The 21,682-nt window shown below is 41.0% G+C and overlaps 2 protein-coding genes across 2 annotated transcripts in view; one reads left to right on the plus strand and one right to left on the minus strand.

Annotated features, from left to right (window-relative positions):
- LOC135708141 (BOS complex subunit NOMO1) overlaps positions 1 to 21,682 on the plus strand; it is a 546,399-nt gene that overhangs the window by 423,804 nt on the left and 100,913 nt on the right. The gene's annotated exons all lie outside the window — the stretch shown is intronic.
- On the minus strand, positions 18,835 to 20,184 carry LOC135708198 (ADP-ribose pyrophosphatase, mitochondrial). The gene is made up of 3 exons (XM_065230205.1): positions 20,096 to 20,184; positions 19,657 to 19,993; positions 18,835 to 19,559 (listed from the first exon to the last, which is right to left on the minus strand). Exons 2-3 carry the CDS (start codon positions 19,877 to 19,879, stop codon positions 18,913 to 18,915), a joined length of 870 nt encoding a protein of 289 aa, XP_065086277.1. The 5' UTR covers positions 19,880 to 19,993; positions 20,096 to 20,184; the 3' UTR covers positions 18,835 to 18,912.

The following is a 21,682-nucleotide window of genomic DNA, read 5'->3' on the forward strand; positions in this document are numbered from 1 at the left end:
CGACGCCGGATAGAGCAGGAAGGGAAATTTTGTAGAAAGGGTAGCACTTTTTGATCCCTAAAAGTACTCCTCCATAAGCATCGTCTCTATCCAGGCGAATAATGTTAAAATCGTGGAAGTTGAGTTCTTTATCGGAAGAAAGCCATGTTTCACTGAGAGCAAATATATCACAATCAGAATTGTGAAGTAAAAATTTGAACGAGTCTAGTTTAGGCACTAGACTACGGCAGTTGCACTGTAGCACCGTGATCATATCTTCAACCTCGTTCGACGAATTATCCATCGAAAGATATGATTGATGCAAGGAGGGGCCATGAAACAGTCAATTGCTTAAGATATGATTCTAACGTTGGAAGCAAGGCAGAAACTAAGCTTCTTAGAGGGTCTTGTATGTTGAACATGTTTAATATGAATTCCACAATGTCCGAAAAAGCTAGCAAACCTCGTTCGGACGTGGATTTCTTTTGAGAAGTTTGAGGAGCAGCTTTTTTATTTTTTTTATCTTTGTTGGGCAATGGTGGAAAATTCTTGCTGCATCCAGGGATTGGATCAACAGGAGCCTTCGGTTTCGTTTTTTCATCCCCATTACCCTGGGAATTTGCCAATCTTCTGGAGGTGACTTTTGTTTTCTTACGGCGCACTTTCGGGGAGGGGCATTTTCTTTTTGAGGATCCGTCCATTTTTGAAGGTGCGTGTACCACCGTAGAATCACCTTCATCGGATGAGTCAGAGTCCGATTCTTCAGCGGACAAAATCGAAAATTGGTTTGCATCTTGGACGGCTGATGCAGCCTTCACCATTTGAGCATATGTCTGCTTGGAGCGTCCAGAGATTGAACGCTGCACTTTATCGGAGTGCTGCTTGTACATCGGGCACTCCTGCAAAGGGTGAGGATTCTCGCCACAATAAGCGCATTTTACTGATTCTTTGTGGCAAGAATCCTCTTTGTGGTTTTCACCACATTTGCCACAACGAGTTTTGTTGCCGCAATGGCTGGCCGAGTGTCCCAGCCTTTTGCAGTTGGTACAATTGTATACCCTCTGTACAAACAGCCGCACCGGAAAAAAAGCACCATCAATTTTAACAAAGTTTGGGAGAACCGAACCTGCGAAAGTCACGCGAAACGAGTCTGAATGCCGATAAACTTTTTTACCGTCTAGCAAAGATGCTGAATGCAGTTGCCTTACATCCAGTATCTTCACTAGCGCGGTAGCGAATGTCGAGTTTTTAAAAGTTCCCGAGGCATGTTTCAAGTCCTCGACAGTCAGACTCGCGTCGGAGACCACGCCTTCTATCTCCACATCTCGAGAAGGGATGTAGATGTTATACTCAACACTAAAAAGCTCGTGTTCAGCAATTTTATTTGCCACATCATAAGTCGGTGCTTCTACCCGCAGTTTGTTGAATCTTTCCTTGTGTACCAAGATTCCCGGATACTTCCGCAGCAAATCTCTCGTAATGTCGAGAGTTTTCAAAGGTTTATTTTTGGGCCGAAAAAAGACAACCCATGGTCCTTTCGAAGACGGTTGGTAGTATCTGGTTCGCGCAACGTAGGCATCCGAAGACGCCATAAGTGTTGCGCAAAAGCGGTGCACAACCGCTTAAAAATGAAAAAAAAAAAACTTAAGAATAACTTTCACCAATTAATTTACTTAACTACTAGTTGTTAATATTTCGTTGCCATGCAACCATACAAAAAAAAAATTATGAAAAAAAAAAAAAAAATTATATAAAAAAAAAATGAACTTTTTACTAATTGCAAAAATGCCCCACCCTATTAGGGAGAGCACACTGCCACAAGGCAACTTTGCTATACAATAGCAAGGCAATCGAAAAAACTATTCTATTATACTTATGCCGTTTGCTACTGCTTGCTTGCAGCTGCAGGTGGCGATACAATGGAGACGTCGTGATGATGGTGATCTTTCACCGGGATGGGTAGAGATGGACACTCGAAATAAACGGGCTCGCCGAATTTCGGTGCTTCCGAGACACGCGCGCTTATCACCTGGACACTGCACTGTGATGCGAAAAAAACCACGCGGGTGGAAAAAAATCACAACTAATACTTTATGTCGTGTGAGAGACCGGGACCGTGTTAACCGACTCAGCGCTCGATACGGAATGTTCGCCGGAGCGCTGGCATCGGATCACTTTGACGTTTATATACATTCTATTGAACTTGTATGCAATATTGTTTGCGAGTTAGCGAGAAGCCTGAAAGATGTCGCTACTGAGGTCCTATGTTTTGAGATACTATGTTTTCAAGAAAAACTTTTTCAAAGAGTTACGTCTGTTTGTCTGTGATATTACTACTTACCTATATCAGTAAGTATAGACCGATGGTAAGAAAAATAGATGATGAATATTTTACTTCTAAGATCTGGAATATGTAGCGCAGAGGCCGTGAGTTGTCGGAACAAAAGTGCTCTTAGTTCTTATAATTATTCGAAAATCTAGGGGTAGGAGGGGCATAGTGAGCATTCCGCTCTTTGGCTCTGGATCTCCAGCTGCATGAAACAATTCAACTGGTAGTAGGTTCAATATCATTATGAAATTCATCCTACCACCAACCAATTTGTTCCGAACGGCCGGAAGACCAAGCTGAGGCATGGGATGCCCCACCTGTTCACTATGCCCCTCTTACCCCTATTACCTTTATTCCTTCTGTATTTGAATTGGTGGCCCATTTGTTTGTTGGTAAAAGGGCCTTTTGTTGTTTTTTCCTGATGGTGTCCATCGAAAGGGTTGTTGGAGTTGGAAGGTACGGAATGAATAGGTACTAATCGCTGTTGCCTTTTGGCGATCCTTTTATTTTTGGCGCTATTTGTTGATATTGCTGTTGTATTTGCTTCAGTGGATGGAGAACTAACACGAAATACATAAACATGCTACCAATTGACGTCTGCGGGAAGGTTTACGCAAGTTTATTCTCTCACGGAGACTCAATAACCCAAAGCTGATAGTGATTTTCCGAACACTGCTATTGGCACTGATTGATGATTCTTTGCTGTTATTATCTTATCTTTTATCCTTCTTTATTAAAGAGACTGCATACTGCTGTTATTTCTCTCCATGTTTCAAAAATATTCCAATTTTGTGAACCTGTTTTACCCACCATCTAGAGATCTTGAAATAAATTTTATAGCGATTTACATGCTGGTACTTTCGGGATGGCGTGCTGACACCATTGCACAGCGGTTGAAATTTTGCAGGTGATCAGTGTTGTAGTCAGTCTAACGGAACGACTGCAGTGGAGCATCCGAAAGATGGTGAAGCTACTCAGAGAGCCTCCGATGTCCGCGTCCTTCAGGGTCCTACCAAATTTTTGGTGACCATCTCCGTCGCAAATGAAACTCCCATTTTGGATCGAAGCGAACAAACTAATTAGGCCCCTCCCTTTTGGAGTATTTTTCGTCAGAGCGTTCCTAGTTGCAAGACATGCTCCGACCAGCATTGAATTGGATTATTGTGAAAGAACAACTAGCGCTACCTGACTCTTTCACACCAGTGCAAGTCGATGCCGACCGGATGATGGCGGCCCAGTCATGCTGTCTATTGCGGGAAGCCTTTTCTCCGGTCGATGTGGGTGCATTCGTCGTCGTCTTCGTATTGGTGCAATACGTGCTGTTCCAATCATACGTCGTGTCCGACGCTTATCCGTCCGTTGCTCGAAAGTAATTGACGAAGAAAGCGATTTGGCAAGCGTTTTTATTACCGCTGCTTTTCTCCTCCCTTTCATTCATTGGTGAAATTCCCCCCTATTCTGCGAGTCACGTGACTCTCTCTCACCGGTGAGGTGACAATAGTCACCTCGTGTGAGGTGACTCTCCATTTGATTTGCATGGAGAGTCACCTCACACGAGGTGACAATTGTCACCTCACCGGTGAGAGAGAGTCACGTGACTCGCAGAATAAGGGGGATTGTGAGTGGTCAACCGAGCGGTAAGCTCGCTCATGCGAGCATGCGCAATGTGTCGTGTGTTTGATTTGCGCACTATAGTTACGTCCGTGCTTGGGATTTTTCGTAACATGTCTGATTTTGATTTTTTTTTTTTTCAATGTGACTCCCAGTATAGAAATTAAAGACGTAGTCCTTCGTCAAAAATATAATTGTCAACCTTGGAAGAAGTTCGGGGAACAATTTAAAAGTTATAGGAAAACGTACATGTTCAGAAATTTTGGTAGAAGTTCAGGGAGCTTCGTAGAAATGGACCCAAATTTCCAGAATTTCACATTTTCACAAATTCAAGATAATTCATAGAGGTTCAGGGAACTTCGTATAAGTAGATGTTCAGGGACCTTAGGGTCTTAGTTCAACTGTGGAAGTAAACGGTGTATTCGTGGAAAATGGCACAGATTTAAACAGCTGTAACTTTTTAACTATTGTACCCAGTGCAGGGTGTCCATTCTAATCCAATTTATCAATTCCCGGTTTTTTCCCGGTTTTGAAAAACAGCCCAACCCAATGTTGTCACAAAAAAAAATACACGAATGAAAGTACTGTTTACACTCAAGTCGTAGTTTACATAAAAAAAATGTATGAAAAATAGTATTTTAATGTAAATAAAAATGTGGAGAAACATGTTATATGATTTTATATACGTCTTGTAAATGATATACTTACAACTTGTTATTCAATGAACACATAAACGATACATGTATAATCAAAAGATTTTTATTTCAAGTAAATTTACGCGACTAGCAAAAAAACTTATTTCTTAAGGTTTTCCATTTCTTTGTTGATTGATGCAACCTCTTTCTCCGTGTCAGCCAGTAACCTCGCTCTCTTTGCTTCCAACTCCTTCAACACTCGAACAGCATCTCTTTTACGCTGTTTATCTCTTTCCATCTCGTCATGCTCCTTTTTCTTTCGATCCAGTGATTCCTGGTATTTGTGATGTGCGTTTCGTGCATACTGGATTAAACCTTTTGAAATTACAACTTTTTCGACTCCTCCTTGATTCAGAATGGTATCATAAACAATTTGTTGCGCAACCAAACTTTCCTCGATTTGGTTTGCCACCAAACAGTCCTTGTTTACGGAAAAACCACGTTCCAAAGCAGCATTTCCGTGCGACAAAATGATAGTGTCTTGAACAAATGTCGAAAGATTCGGAGAGTGATTTCCAGATTGTAGGATTGTCTTATTCCAGAATGCATCCAGTCTTTGCTCTTCCCTGCTGTATGCAGTGAACGCCGATTTTGCGTATGGTTCGGTTAGTAGAGTGCGATATTCGATCATAATTTTATCGGCCAATGTCCCAGACAAGTGATCTCTTTCCACTAGATGGTCCAAAACAAAAGACAGCCTCTTTCTGGCTGTTTCCGGCGATTCTGCGATTATTTCAGGACTCAAACATGAAATGTACCTCGTTAGCGGATATGTTAAGGGAGATTTGTCAAAGATTTTCTGCAGAAATGCAACGTAAAATGCCTTGCAATCATTTCTAAAGACCAAAAGCTGCGAGTCTTTGACACCAGTAACAACCTTCAATGCTGCCTTAGCTGCGAATCCAATATCCACGCGACTTGAAGGAAGTAGATTATTGTCGTTCAGTTCAATTAATTCCAAGGATTTCTTGTTTACATTCAAACATTCTGGTTTAATGACTCTTTCCATGATAGGTTTTATGAGCTTCAAAAGATCACCAAACAAAAATGGAGCCATTGGAGCGTCGGTTTGAAACTCTCTTAGAAATGGCTCGACATAACCAGCCATGGACATGAAAAAGGATAATTTAGCCTCCAACAATCGATCGCTTAGTCCCTCAGCAATTGTAGCAAACACTTTGGAATTAGAGAGGCTTACAAAACTTCGCTTGAAATCAAAATGCGATTCTTTGATTTTCTTGTCACGCTGTTTTTTTACGGCTTCAACGAAAATCCTTAGAGATGGCAGCATCTTAGACGCTCTTTCGGCGACCCGATAATTCTCTACCCATTCACAGAATTTCAATGGAAACAAGGAAGAACCAGCCACTGATGAATATTCAGCTCGGCGTAACGGAACATTTTTAAACAGACTGTACAACGAGAGCAAAAATTCGTCCAAGTTCCAATCTGTTTTCTTCGCTCCACATTTGAATGCATTATGCACTACGTGAAGACCACAGCTTCCAACATTCAAAATTTCAAACGTTGAACTTCCTCGAAGCTCTCGTAGCTCACCGGATAAGTCCTTCAGAAATTTCCAGTTCACATTTGGTCCATCCATTGAAATTTGAACGATTTTCTTCAAAATACTAGGATTGGTTTTGAAACATTCCTTCAGTCCAATCAGCAAGTCATTCGCACGCGTAGATGATAGGAACGCAGAACCGACATAGTTTGTTCGAACTTCACTTTTTTCTTTGTCGTAGTACCGAACAGAAATATCCATCTGCTGTCGTTGGGCGATTTTGTTCAGCGACTCGTCAAATCCAACGACGATCCTTGAGGTCTGATTCAAAGTTTTGAATAGGTCCTCCTGAAAGGATGGAGCCACACCGTACGTTATGAGGTAACCTATTTTCGTACGGCCCATACGCATCTGTGAGGCAATTTCGCTATCCGGGAACATCTTCTTGAAAATGCCAACATCAGCACTCGCACTTCGGTTGGAATTATGAGTGAAAGCCGTTTCAAGCACCCACCGGATTTCTGCTGTTATGACTTTCTCTCGTAACACAAACTTTTTCATGGTCACTGCGTATCCACTACTGGTTTGTTCTGCCTCTGCTGTACTGGCTCCATCGAAATCCTTGGCAGGTACAAAAACACCTGAAACATAAATAGACAAATTGTAATATACGAATCGGTCATAAGGCTATACTTTCAATACATTTACCATCAGACGACTTTACTTGTGACTGAAAACAGGTCAACTTCATGTTCGTGCGTCGAATATTGATTTGGCTTTGATGAAATTTTCCTTTTTCGTGGCTACTAAAAGCCACCCTACCCATCGTATCTATTTTAAAAGATTTGTTGCACCATTTGCAGCGGGCTGCACTTCGGTCATTCTGATCCGGTGCACTCCATGGAAATTCTTCTTCGTACCTCGGCGCGTACGTAGTCGGCATGGTGTCTTTCGAAAAGAAAATTTATTAAAAAAAAAAAGATCATATTTTTAATCAATTTACTTACTTTTTACAGCTTTAATAGTCTTCTTCGCAAACCTATTTCGACCACAACTTGCGAGGAACACGAACAACGAATAAGATAATTTTAAATTTAAATAATTTGAATCACTACTTGCTCGGATAATACCGCACTTTTCGAGTGAATGAAGTTCGAACGATGGGGTAGGCTTCAGTTTGTTTCGATTGAAACAGCATTCATCTTTGTTTCTCTGCTGCACAAGATAGCAGATCTGTGTGTGAATGAAAGTGAAACAGCAAATGTGTCAAGCTGAACATTGCATTAGGTCCTAAGTAACATTGACAGATTCTCTTCGTCGACTTTCCAACTCGTATCTCCACGGCCATGCAATGACATTCCCAGATATTTTCAGCACACAGATCGATAAAAGAAGCTTTTATCTACCATCTAATACGACAAACACAACCAGAAACGGTTATGTGCTCCAGTTATTAACGAAAAAGAAAATCTACGAAGATAATCGATCAATGTTACTTAGGACCTAATGCAATGTTCAGCTTGCTGTGTGTGATGTGTCAAATGACGTGAGAATGCAGAGCTTTATGCTTTTTGACGTTTATTCGTCTTTCTCTATCTAGCACCCGGGGATGACTGGATTCTTTGTTTTTCCACTAATCTGTTTTCGTCTTGCTCACACTTCTTCAATTTAGGTGGTGTAGTAGTGGCGCCGATTAAACGTCGAAAAGCCTAACATTCTTCCTTGTCTTCTCTATCGGGAGCATCTGTCATTTAACACAAGGTGCAGAAGTTTATTCTGAGGGTGTACATAATTTGAGCCAAAAGCAACAAGTTTGCAGACTAATGGTTTTGTTCAACGTCAAAGTAATGTTTGGGAACAGGTGTTTAAAAAAGTAATGTCTTAAGTACGAGAAATGGAATTGATGGATCAGCATACATTACTTTTCCCGGTACAATATGGATTTTCCCGGATTTTTCCCGGTTTTTTCCCGGTCATTACAAATTCCCGATTTTTTCCCGGTTTTCCCGGTTGGATGGACACCCTGCCAGTGGCGTTTCCTTAACCTCAATCTACCTGTGCACCAACTCTCAAGTAAACTAGAAGATTGAGTGTATTTTTCAACCGATTCGAGTATAAATTTGGCATTAAATCTGGTTTTAAAAGTTGGTACACACGTAAAACGTGAGGTTACGGGACGCTACATCGCTACAGTGCTACAACCCGAGAAACGTGGTGAATTACCTTTGGTACCACATAGGAGTCTTGGCGGGTGTGGTACTTTCAAACTGCAAGCTGTGTCATCAGGTGTGCTTGAACGAGCGAGCATTTGCTGAACTTACCATACTTACCAATCAGGTTAAGGCCTTGTTGTCCTCTGCTGTCCAAAGAAGTCGTCTCCACTCTACTCGATCCATGACCACACTTCGCCAGCCTCGTAGTCTGCGAAGGGTTCGCAGGTCGCCTTCTACTTGGTCGATCCACCTTGCCCGCTGCGCGCCTCTTCTTCTTGTTCCTGTTGGGTCGCTTTCTAGAACCATTTTCACTGGGTCGTCGTGCGACATTCTTACGACGTGCCCAGCCCACCGTAGTCGCCCAATTTTTGCAATGTGGACGATGGATGGTTCTCTCAGCAGCTGGTGCAATTCGTGTTTCATTCGCCTCCTCCACGTTCCGTCATCTATCTGCACTTCACCGTAGATGGTACGTAACACCTTCCGTAAAGGCCCACGCACATTAGATCCGGATCGGACGCGTTGCGGCAAAGTGACAGCTAAATCTATTGTCTAACTGTCAAATTTACGTCAACGCAACGCAAACGGATCTAATGTGGGTGGCCCTTAAGAAAACTCCAAGGGCGCGTTGGTCCTCCACGAGCATAGTCCAGGTCTCGTGGCCGTAGAGGACCACCGGTCTAATCAGCGTCTTGTAGACAGTCAACTTCGTGCGGCGGCTAATTTTATTCGATCGGAGCGTCCTCCGGAGTCCAAAGTAGGTACGATTCCCTGCCATAATGCGTCTTTGAATTTCTCTGCTGGTATCATTTTCGGCGGTCACCAGTGAGCCCAAATACACGAACTCATCGACCACCTCGATTTTGTAAAGTCAATCTGAACTCGACGTGTGAGGCTAACATTGTTTTCTCTAGAACCTCTTCCTTTCATGTATTTTGTCTTTGATGCGTTGATGGCAAGTCCAATCCGCCTAGCTTCAGCCTTCAGTCTGATGTACGTTTCCGCCATTGTCTCAAAGTTCCGTGCCATGATGTCGATGTCATCGACGAAGCCAAGGAGCTGGATGGACTTCCTGAAGATCGCGCCACTCGTGGCTATCTATCGCGATGTTGAATAGCAGACACGAAAGTCCATCACCTTGCCGTAACCCCCTTCGAGATTCAAAGGCACTCGAGAGTGTCCCCGATACTCGAACAACGCACATCACTCGATCCATTGTCGCCTTGACCAATCGCGTCAGTTTATGCGGAAATCTGTACTCATGCATAATCTGCCATAGCAGATCTCGATCGATTGTGTCGTATGCGGATTTGAAATCGATGAACAAATGATGTGTGGGCACGTTGTATTCGCGGCATTTCTGCAGAACCTGTCGAATCGCGAAAATTTGGTCCGTGGTAGCGCGGGCACCCATGAATCCCTCCTGGTATTGCCCCACAAACTCTCTTGCAAATGGTGACAGGCGGCGGCATAGAATTTGGGAGAGTACCTTGTAGGCGGCGCTCAGCATTTACTGAACCGTTTCGCTAATGGTGATGATTAGAGGTGGGCAAAATGGCTCACTGCAATGAGCGGGTCTGACTTGTTCCGCTCATTAAACTAAACTAGTTCTCCTGAACCGCTCATTCGCTCACTTTGTGGCACTTGACGAATATGGATCAGAGCCGTTAAGTCTTTGGAACTATTGCGTAATTTCTGATTCAATTATCAAGAACAACATGTGAAAAGGGCATACAAGCTGTTTTGTAAACAAACCTTCTTATGCCATTTTCTCGCCACCCATATGAGACCAACGTAAACCATCAACATCACCGGATAGAGTAAACTTTCCCCTTCCCGATGATGTTGTTGGTTTGTGTGGGCAAGCTTCGGTTGGCCAGAAAAGGGCCTACAAAGGTTTGTTTACAAAAAGCTTGTATGCCCTTTTCACATGTGGCTCTTGATATGAGATTTATTCAGTAAAAAGACAATGACAAATAATACTGTATTGCACTTTACGCATGGTTAACATTCACAAACATAATTTGCGAAATGTTTTTCGCAGTTAGCCTACTACGTTTCTCAAAACCAGTTTTGGAAGGTACAGATGTCGCAGGAATGCACAACCTTTCCATCATTATCTGGTACAGTTTATTCCGGCATTCCCACCAAACTAGAGGGTCACCAACTCTGGGCAAATATGGCTCAGCTTTGTACTTGTTCAGCTCTACAATACTAGCTGCTGTTGGATCCTGTTTTGTCTGCAGCTTGCTTATTGTCTCGTCCCATATGTATAACTGAGTAACAGAGGGTTATGGCTCAGCACATGCTGTTCCTCATCCGTTGTTACAATATTCTGTCCAAAGGGTATTCAACGTCTGCACACCTAAATCGGTACCGAGTGATTGATCTACCAAGGTGTCAATCAAAGTGTGCCTATCAAGGTGTCAATAATCCATGAGTTTAGCAACCCCGAAGACTACGACTTTTGTGATTGTGTTTACATTCTCAATTTCTCTGATGGATCATGGCAAGCAATCAGCTTCCCTTCGGGAAATGGAAGAGGAAGTGAGAGCCATAAAACCTGTGTAGTGTTCAAGCAAATTGGACCAGATTGGACCCGTCCACCAGATTTCGAATCGATGAAGTGCTCATTCCTGGCAGATGTACAGAAACGAAGGCGTAGGTCAAATTGCCACCTGCTGCCTATCAAATTCTTCCCGATCCTACATCTTCGACAACTTTTTTTTTTCCTTAATGACCAAGGCTTTACAGTTGACCGATCGGTAGGCAACCCATCGTACTGAGGACCCTTGATACGAGCTCGTTCTACAGAAGGATAGTGTCAGCGATGCATTTCCAAAATAACCGGATCTCGTGACGGGGATGTGCTTGATATCGGACTCGTGGAATAGAAAAGAATGTAATTGCATTTCTTACTGCAATGATCCGTTCTAATAAGATTTTGATATTGCACTAAGGCAATCATATACCAGTCCAGGTCTGATGGAATATGTGGGGTTAATACGTATTGGCATCCCACAACAGTACTGAGACTTCTTTCAAAATTTTATGGACATCCCGTGGTTATCCCATTGAAGTCCATATCAATTGAGACTGACAAGAATAACCGAGAGAAAACGCAGGTGAAAATGTGAAAATTTCCATTCCGGATGATCCTCGGCAAGACCGGTATTCGAATTAGGCCACCCTCCTTTGATAAGCTTTTTTTTTTATTTATTGATTATTCTGCATAACAAACTCTCGCAGAAAATCCTGCTCTGATCCTTCGCTGTACTCTTCGAGATAGTCCAAAAATAAGAAGCGTTTTCTGGAATAAAGCCTGGGTGACCTTTGGTGAAAGCATGTAGAGGAGAATGTGAGGGTTTATCGAGGTTTATCCCTTGCATATAAGGGATCCATTTGTTTGATATCGATGAGATTGTTTGCGTGGCCTTCCAAATTAATCATCCAAGGCAAGTGGCGGGCATTTTTCTCTATGATTCCATCCTCAATCGAAAACGTGTCAGACTTCTTCGAACTTTCCTCCGCAGTCGGCTTAATTTTGATTTGCTTTGATATGTACTGCGAACGTGCATTGGTTTTGATTTTTATAATTATGGTATCCAACCAGTCTGCACCATGGGAAGACTCAACGACTTCGCCGATCGCATTCCGAACTGTACCGTCGTATTGGATGACCAGATCTTCCAAACTTTTGACCAATTGTCGCTGGAGGTAACCCGTTTCAGCAACGACAACACACTCTCAACCGGCCACTTGATTGAAGTGAAGCCCGAATTGAAGCTGTTCAGGATGAAAATACGAGCCGCTGGAATTTTTGCTGTGAATTGGATGAGATGGACTGAGTTTTTCTTGATTTTAAGGGATTCGCTGTTCTTATAGATTTTTTCGAACGATCCTCGAAATCGGTTAACAAAGTATTCAACCGAGTAGGCAACGATTGGCTAAACGTCAACAATTAACAGTGATCCGGTTTTATATTATACTAGCTGAGTGTGCCCGGCCTTCCTCGGGATTTAATATTAGCTTGAGTTTATGCGCCAATTAAAAAAGCATGCTATATTGTACGTAGCTCCCCTTCCCTCTTATCTAAGAGACTACCCCCTATGACCTCCACATTCTAAATTTGGTTCCATTTGCTTGATTAGTTCTCGAGTTATGCAGAAATTTCTGTTTCTGGAGCCCCCCTTACAAAGGGGGGAGGGGTCTCGAACCATCATAAGAAACTTTCCCTGCTCCAAAAACCCCTGCATACAAATTTTCACACCGATCGGTTCAGTAGTTTCCGAGTCTATAAGGGTTAGACAGACAGACAGAAATTCATTTTTATATATATTGTTTGTGTCCTCCTTGTCAAAGTGTGCCCTATCGTACCGAACAGTGTTTCGGCTCAGTGTGCAGAGTTGATTACCCCTTGATTCTGCCGCATTTTGTGCACAAGAGCTTGGTACGTCGTGTTGACAAAACCTTGCTTTTAAAAGCGCGTATCAAGAAACATGGCCTGAGCGATTAATTCATTCGATTCTCTTTCCCCGAACCGTTTAATGAGACCATCATTCAGCTCATCTACCGTTCCGATTCAAATTTCGGACGATTCAAATTTCGGACACTTTCATTTTTAATTAAATATTACATCCAGTTAGAAACAAAGTAATAATGTTAGATGATCGTGGAGGGCACTAGTCAAAAAAATTTAAAATTTACAAGACATGTGGATCATATTCGACCGAGATAATCAACTTTTAAAAGTGTCCGAAATTCGAGTTTAAGTGTCCGAAATTTGAATCGGCACGGTACCAACTTCTTAATACTTGAAGGAAGAGAATTAGTTGAATGCAGTTTGATTTGTTCACTCATTATGCGAGCAAGGGCCGAGCTTTTAGGTAAGGATTGTTCCGACGAAATCTCAACCGTAATTTCACTAAAGAGGCTTAGGATCTTTGCACTCTGTTTCATTACTTCCCAATCCTCGCTCTCTAACGTACAACGATTCGAATAGTATAGTTGAACAGTATAGAATCTCAGAGTAGAAAATACAACATCTTTGTTCAACAGCAATCGTACTAACATGTCGAATGTAGAGTTCCACCTAGTCGGAACATTCTGCTTAAGTTTTAGAGAGGATTTTCCAATTTCAACCTGCATTTCTTGCAGAGTTCAAGATGACACTGCTTTTCTTAAAAAATTGCACGATCACCTTGCACTTATCGGCAATTGCTTTGATGGAATGTGTTATGGCATCTGTGCAACCCAGGCCAGTGACAAGGCCTATACCAGCAGCAGTGTTTGACAGTAGGCAGCATGTCCCGGGCTCAAATCGTTTATTTTGCTGTGCTGGGCCCGCTGTCACCGTATAACATGTTGCTTACGCGCCTGCCACTGGGCTGGTGCAACCAGATACAAACATAACATACCAAGAGTCTAATTTTCAAAATTTTAGCAGCTGATTTCATATTCGAAGCGTTATCAGTGTCATTTTGCTTTCGATTCCGAACTTTCGAAGAACATCTGTTACCCATTCCGCAATATTTTCGTCAGTGTGCCTTGGCGTGAACTCTGAGCACTCCAGTAGGCGCGATGTCAAGATACCATTATTATTAATAAATTGTGCGGCAAGTGTGTAAAATCCAGTGGTTTGTGATGTTGGTCCAACCATCGCAGGTTAGACATATGGCAGGAGCATCAACCAACTCAAATATCACTTTTTCCAGCAACTTAATATAAACAGCTGGTAGCAAGCCATTGGACAACATTTTCGTACTTTGAAATGTATTATACACTTACTCCTATAATAGGAGGGAGCTGTACGAACTTCTTGAATTCCGGATCCTCAACAAAAGAAAATGGATGAAACCCTTTGCAGATCATTTTCAAAAGCTGAATTCTTTGGTGCAAGCAATGTAAATATTTACCTTATTTGACAAAACCCATACTCTTAGCTACGATTACCTAAAATGATCGGTAAAAAGTTATCGGTATTTTTTACCGATAAAAATCGTTACTTTTTACTTTAAATAGGCTATTTTTTACTATAAATTAGGTAATATTTAACCTTAATTATTGGTAATCCATGATTACCGATAATTTAAGTATGTGCACTTTCTTCGATTATCAGTAATTTCTACCGATATTTAGGCATTCTTTACCACGCCTTTCAAACATCTTACCTCCTTCGAAATATAATCCAATTGATCAGGCAACTACGATGATAAATTATTTTCGTCTAAATTCAGACTGTTTATTGTTTTACTATTTCAAGCAATGTAGAGAAATACTGATTCGAGAGGATGCGGTTGCAAGTTTTCATTATAATTATTGTCATTCATAGCAAGAATATGGAAAGCAGAGTCGACAATAGAATAGTTACGCAAACTGAAACCAAAATCTACCTATAGAACTGTCAAACCGTCTACCTATCGCGCATAGTAGACAAACTGACTCTGTTGCGTAGGAAGTATTGTTATCGAAACTATAGGAAACTTTCACAACCCAGGTGAAGTCATCCCAGGTGTAAACAAAAACCGAGGGGGACGACTCTATCTACGATGCAGAAAAGATTGTGTTTTGCTGTGACTAGCTGTGCGCACGCTGAGTAGACAGAAAGAAGATTGATGACGATTCTGAAGATTTCCTGCAAAAAGATGCTGCACGATGCAAGTAGATGCGCCAAATAAAAGAAGATTTTTCGAAGATTGATTCGCTGGTGTGTGATTTGTTGAGCATCTAAACTTGAGATTTAGATGTGTCGCCCCCCTCGACAAAAACAAAGGTTGCCAAAAAAAATATGAACAATGATCGACATCAGTGTTGCAAGCTTCACTCTGCGTAACTCTTATATTATCAATTCTGATGGAAAGTAGGGGAAATGGCTCTAATGTTGGCCTATGGATCTAAGATTGGGCCCATCGCTAAAAATCTGCTATGTATCAATTTTATCTATATGAACGCGTCATTGGGACGGTACTAATGGATATTTTCGATCGCTATTGAAAATTTAGTCGATTGCTGAATTTATGTATGGGCCCAAATTAGGGGCATTTAGGCCGGCATTACATCCATTTCCCCTATACACAGAAAAGCATTGAAAACACATGTTCAGAGCAAGAGCGAGAACGGAAAACGCTTGTCTATTTCAGTGCCAACATTTCAAAGGGGCGTAATTGCATTTGTAAACAATGGCTTTAGCCGTCGATTTCTCGCAAATAAAAGCTCACTCATGAAAAATAATGACACCAACTGGTAGATGAATATTACCTCTACCAGTTAGCATGGTAGTTTTGCTAGCCAAAGTTTTGGCAAATATTTGTTGCAGAACCATAGGATATTTTTAGTTTCCCAAGTCAGTAGTTCTCTTTCACACAGCCCAGTGGCATTTCGCGCAGACATCATGTTATACCGTTACAGCAGGCCCAGAACAGCAAAATAAATTATTTGAGCCCGGGACATGCTGCCTACTGTCAAACGCTGCTGTTAGTATAGGCCTTGTCACTGGCCTGCTTTCACACATTGGAATGCAGTCCAATTGATACACTGCAGAGCAGAATCCATCACATGACATCCAATTTATATTTTTACGCCTGACGGCTACTGTGCACTTACCACATTGTTCATCAACTATTGTGATAGGTTGATGTCGCTCCAAGCAGACGAAAGGCAGTTAGAAAACCGTAAACCGTTTTATGCTGCTGCTGGATATTAAACAATGTATCAATTATGCAATTATCCACGACCCATACAAACATTAAAAATTGTGTATGAACAATTGGGTTCTTTAATTTTGAAAAATTAATCGATTCTTATATATCATCTGAAAGAACTTCGTTTTCTGAGCACATCGATATTTTTTTTTCGAACCCACACATTCGATTTTTAAATCAAGATTTAAAGCAAAATAATAAATTCACTGTTTGACACTAAACTGACAAACTGACAGCTCGCTCCCATACAAAGTAACACCGAGGGGCGTTAATAAGGTGATTTCTGCAAATGTAATCGCACTTATTTAAATTAGTTCCAGTGTATCAAAATTGATGAAAGAACCCAATTGTCTACGCAGGGGGAGGGGTCTGTCTAATAAATTATGTACAGTCCCAAATTTGAAATCGACTGTTAAGCAAGGACATTCTTTCATCATTATTGGTGTTGAATCTAGGAACCAAACCAATGTTTTTGCAAAATATTATAGATTAACTTCAAAAATTTGTCTCCAAAATCATTTTCCACGAATACACCATTTATAGGAACCTCCAAAAGTTCAGCAAACTTAGACGTATCTTTACGATCATTGTTGATATTCACGGATTTTCAGTGAGATATTGCATAGGTCCTCTGAATGTTTTAGAACTCTTGAAAAATGAAACATTTCAAATGATGTTCATCAGATATTCATTCAAGATCATGAAGTATTTGAAAGATTTCCAGCTAATCTAAGATTTCAATAAAGTTCTATGGATATTTTTTTAATACTACAAGTTGTTGGAAGTATTATTCTGAAAAATTTCAACTGTTCGGACATTTAAGTGACGTCTCCATGTATTCTAGCTAAAATGATGGTAGGGTAGATACCTATTATCATGGGATTTTTTTTTGAAAAATCGCAGCTGATCATAAATTTGGTTCATTTATGAAGACTTCAGACTTTCAAAAGCTTAAATGGCGTGCTCCGATGTTCGCCTATGACGGCAGGTTGATCAGGAAGTATATCCAGCTGATCGAGGGTTTTAAGAAATCTCCTCAAATTGTCTTGGAATTCTCTTGAAACACTCCTTAGTATTTCCTTGAAAATTTCTGGGGATTCTCTTTGAGCACTAGTCATAGTTGCTTTGGAAATATGCTCAAAAAATGTTTAGTCCCTGCTGGAAACTCCTTGAAAATCCCTGAAAAATCTTATAAATTCTCTTAGGAATTATCTTGAAACAATGAATTTAGCAAGTTATTTTGCAAAGAATTGTATGAGCTATTTTACAAAATTAGATTTCCATGGAATTATTATCCATATTTGCCTACATCTCCATCAAAAAATATATCTTGGATTGATTGATTGATCAACATTTAAGAGAATTTTACTCGAAAAAAGATCATTAGGCGTAGTTTCAGGGTTGTAGTCATGCAGTCAGATTTGCCGTAGGATTAATTCAATTTGAAGGAAAGAAATTCCTTCCGACTTGCTTTGAAGTTCTCTAGAATTAAAATCATAATCCCCATAGTATTATCTTCAGAACTTTCTTAAAACTCACCTTTACTTAGAAATTTAATGAGAAACTACTAAAAACTATCTGAAATTTCTAGTTAAATTCCGTTGGAATTCTCCCCAGAGTTGCTTTAGAATTATCCCTAGATTTCCTCTACAGCTATCCTCAAAGCTCATTTGGCATTCTCATCATAATTATCTTGCCAATGCTTCACAGTGTCAGAATCCTAAAATGTTATCCTCCAAAAGTCAAGATTTATTTATTTTTAATTTTTTAATTTTGAAATGCAATCTTCAGCCTGAGTATTCAAATGTTCGTAGATCTAATTGTTTTCTAAAATAATGTCCATGTGCTTCGGAGTGGTTCAAGCTCTTCAGATGAGTTCCTTTTTTTTTTTTTTAAATCTTTATTTTAGAGATTTTTAGCCTGAGGCTAGTTCATCTCTTCAGATGAGTTCCGATAACTTTAGGGAACTTCCAAATGTTTCAAAAATTTGACCAAAGTTCCATCATCTTCAGATAAGCTCTGAGATTTTCGGAGCTTATCTTCTAAGAAGTTCAAGTACTTGAGATAATCTCCAAGAGCTTCAGCAAAATCCCAACAAAATTAGCAATGTTCCAAAAACTAGATAAAACCTGTAAAAAGGCTTCACTAAGTTTAAAAGTAGGTGTTGGCTCGCATAAGAGCGTCAAAGCCAATCAGAAAAAGTAGGAACTTCAGCTGTGTATGTATCGGTATCATGCATAGAAATTGATTCCTATGTACCTATAAATCACTTTAATTTATTAATATATTATTCCGAAGATTTGCATCAAGTTAAAAAATACTAAGTACCATTCTATTTTTTTACCAAGAAAATGTATCTCAATTATTCTGGGATTTAAAACAATTCTGAAACGGTTTAATGAAACATTCAGATCTTGCAAAACTTCTCACGAATTCCATGAAAATGTAATCATTACCCTTGACAATCTTGATTGAATCTCATATTCTTATCCCGATAAATGCATGCTTACTTTTTCCACAACGCAAACCATACTAGCGTGCAGAAACGAAACGAATGCCATATTTGAATGCAATATATAGAATCGATGAGTTTATTTAATGCTCTAGAGATAAAGCAACGCAGAATCTGATTTTTTTTAAAGTATATATTATTATTTGCGCCTACCTTATTGAAGATCTGATTAGCATCAATTCGCAGAACAAGAAAACACAAACAAACAAAAAGAGGAAATCGTACCCATCACACAGAAAATGAAACCATATTTTGAGGCATTCTCGAACGAGTAAAACCCAATATGCAAAATCAAATTACAACAAACTGTAATACATGTTATTATTTTACTCAATAATTCAACGCGCGGTATTCATCCGAAAATCCCTACCAGTGGGCATCGAGCGCGTCAACGACCCGTTTCACGATGTTGGCATGGCTGGCGTACAACTTTACCCCCGAGTCGACGTCCATCCACTTGACCTTGGCCGCATCATCTCCGGCATGCAGATTGAACCTTCCCACGACTGACCCGTCCTCGTCGTGGAAGTTCACCGCCACCGTTTCCATCCATGCGTTGTCCGTGTTCCTCGGATCGTCCACGTAGCCTTTGTAGATTTCCTTCCCGGCACTGAAGAATTGTTCAACATCTTCCGTGCCGCTGCTAGTGCTCATGGCTTCCTCCATGAATTCCCGTTTCAAAGTGGCACTTACCTTCTCCCCTGGGTCCACCATCCCCCCGGGGATGGCCCATTCCCCGCAGTCATGCCTCTCGATGGCACACATCTGGAGCACTCTTCTACCCGTATCTTCACTCACCACCACCGTCCCATCGCCATCGACCTTCCACTTGGTCACCACCGGATCAGCCGCATGGTTCGGTCCCCATCGTCCCAGCAATCCCCTGCCTCTCAATCCGGTCCGACCGAACAAGTTCATCGGAAATCCATCCCGAATTTCATACGCTCCGACGAAGCTCACCCGGTTCACACCGCCATCCAGCTGATTCCATTTGACCTCGAAGTTGGGATCGTCTGTTTCGCAACCGAAAAATAAACAAAACCTCGATTACATTCCCGTCCCAAGCATAGAATCGAAACAAACAAAAAATATAGGTCAAGTTCAACTTACCGACATCCAGATCGGCCCACTCCTTGTCCTTGAGGACAGCCGCTTCGTACAGCGGCGGTTGATAGTCCGGATACGGTTGGGACCAGAAGACACTCTCGTCCGGCACCGGATAACGGCGGACATCGCTGCTCGGATACACGTTATTCCGGCAGCGATGGTGCTTGTAGATTCCCGGAATCATAGCCATTATCGGAGGGACGATGGCACGCGTTAAACCGACCATACGATTACAGCAGCTGATGTTACATAAGGGTGGAAAGATCGATAGCACGGTAAATAAGGCCACGGCACTGCCCCTGGTGCCAGGCAACCGAATCGACGGAATATCCGTGAATGTCTGTTAGGTGTTGGGATTGTTGACGAGAAGGACGTATGAGTTTGTGGGTATGTGGTAAATAGCTACTAGCTAGTTGCATAAACAATCAATAATTCTTCTTACCTTTTCGATGTTGTGTTGCACTCTTCCAAGTATTGAGCTATATTCTACTTGTAACACATTTTTTTTTTAGTTTTATGTTATTTGAAACGATTAGAACAACGAACGAACTACCTACATGATATTTATTTTTGTTTACCATTCATTATTAGTAAACAACATCTGTAGCATTTTTTTAACAGATTCTCTCTCGTTCTCTCTTCTCTTCATAAGTTGAAGTCTGGAGTTATTCGAGATGAGGGCGTAACTGTTTTTTTTGTAAGCATTGACATCAATCGCCGATTTCTTACAATGCTCAATATAGCAAACTAGCAACACAATCAGGTGATTGTGCTACATTACCTCGAATGTGTAAAGAACGAGCAACAATCAAAAGAAGGCAAAATCTTATTCGGGGAAATGGCGTTCAGGGAAGTTTTTTTTTTTCCTTTTGGTTTGTTTTTTTTCGTCGATTTTGTTTTCCGTGCTGAGCACCAATGCTACCGACGTGCCAGGAAGGCAGCTCCCACACCTGGACCCTACCTATCGACCCATCAACTCATGAACCGGGGACCAACGGCTTTACTTCCCATCCGAAGGAAGGCGTGATCAGAGATGATGATCAGAACATCCCGACGGCGCCGACTGGGATTGAACCCAGGCTTGCTGAGGTGAGAGGTAATCACGCTTACCACTACACCACCGGCGCCGTTGTTCAGGGAAGTTCACGCAGAAAAATCTATCGTCGAAACAAACATAGGGGAAATGTATGTAATGTCGACCTAAGTGTCCCTAATTTGGGCCCATACATAAATTCAGCAATCGACTAACATTTTCAATAGCACCCAAAAATATCCATAAGTACCGTCCCAATGACGCGTTCATCAAGATACAATTGATAAATAGCAGATTTTTAGCGATGGGCCCAATCTTAGATTCATAGGCCAACATTAGAGCCATTTCCCCTATTTGAGGTAAATTTAAATGTAAACTCAGTTTTTTTTCTGACCACAAAAATAAACTAGATTGATTTCAAATGTATTCCATGTTAGAAGTCATGCGAATCAATGTTTAAAATATTTTTTTCCCTTGAGGTACATATTTAAAACGCTGTACAGGTTGAAGAGTTATAATATGCGAGATAATATGTTATAACGGTTGTCAAATAATTGCAACACAGAAACCACCATCAAGATAGCGCTATAAAATGTTATAACTCTGTAGTCTGAACGTACTAGATACAGGAAAATTTTCGCTTTGCTGTTGTGAGATGCGTGCACGCTTATAGTAGATAGAAGATTGATGAATATTTTGAAGATTTCATGGAAAAAATTGGAGAGCGATGAAAGTAGATAGATTTAAATGCAAGAGATGAGAAAAGATTTTTCGTAGATTGATTCATTAACGTGAGTTTTTCCGACCATCTTGAATTGAGACTGAGATGTGTCGCATCCCCAGGATCCATTGTGGAACAGCTAAGCACGTGCACTGTGTTATTTCGTATTTTACGAGGTGACAACGTTTTTGAAGTAGAAATTCATCAAGAAACCACAGACAAACCGACATAACACATTGAATATTTCTCACTGTAAAACATCGTCGCTAAAACAT

Source organism: Ochlerotatus camptorhynchus, unplaced genomic scaffold (genome assembly GCF_037179485.1).
Source record: "Ochlerotatus camptorhynchus isolate MF236.1 unplaced genomic scaffold, CSIRO-AGI_Acam_v1.1 ptg000328l, whole genome shotgun sequence".
Taxonomy (NCBI): domain Eukaryota; kingdom Metazoa; phylum Arthropoda; class Insecta; order Diptera; family Culicidae; genus Ochlerotatus; species Ochlerotatus camptorhynchus.

Bases quoted from the DNA above. Each gene is read 5' to 3' on its own strand.
- LOC135708198 (XM_065230205.1), bottom strand. From the start codon at position 19,879: ATGGTCGGTTTAACGCGTGCCATCGTCCCTCCGATAATGGCTATGATT. The intron at 19,560-19,656 runs GTAAGTTGAACT...GTTGCGAAACAG, and splicing joins GTGGGCCGATCTGGATGTCG to ACGATCCCAACTTCGAGGTC.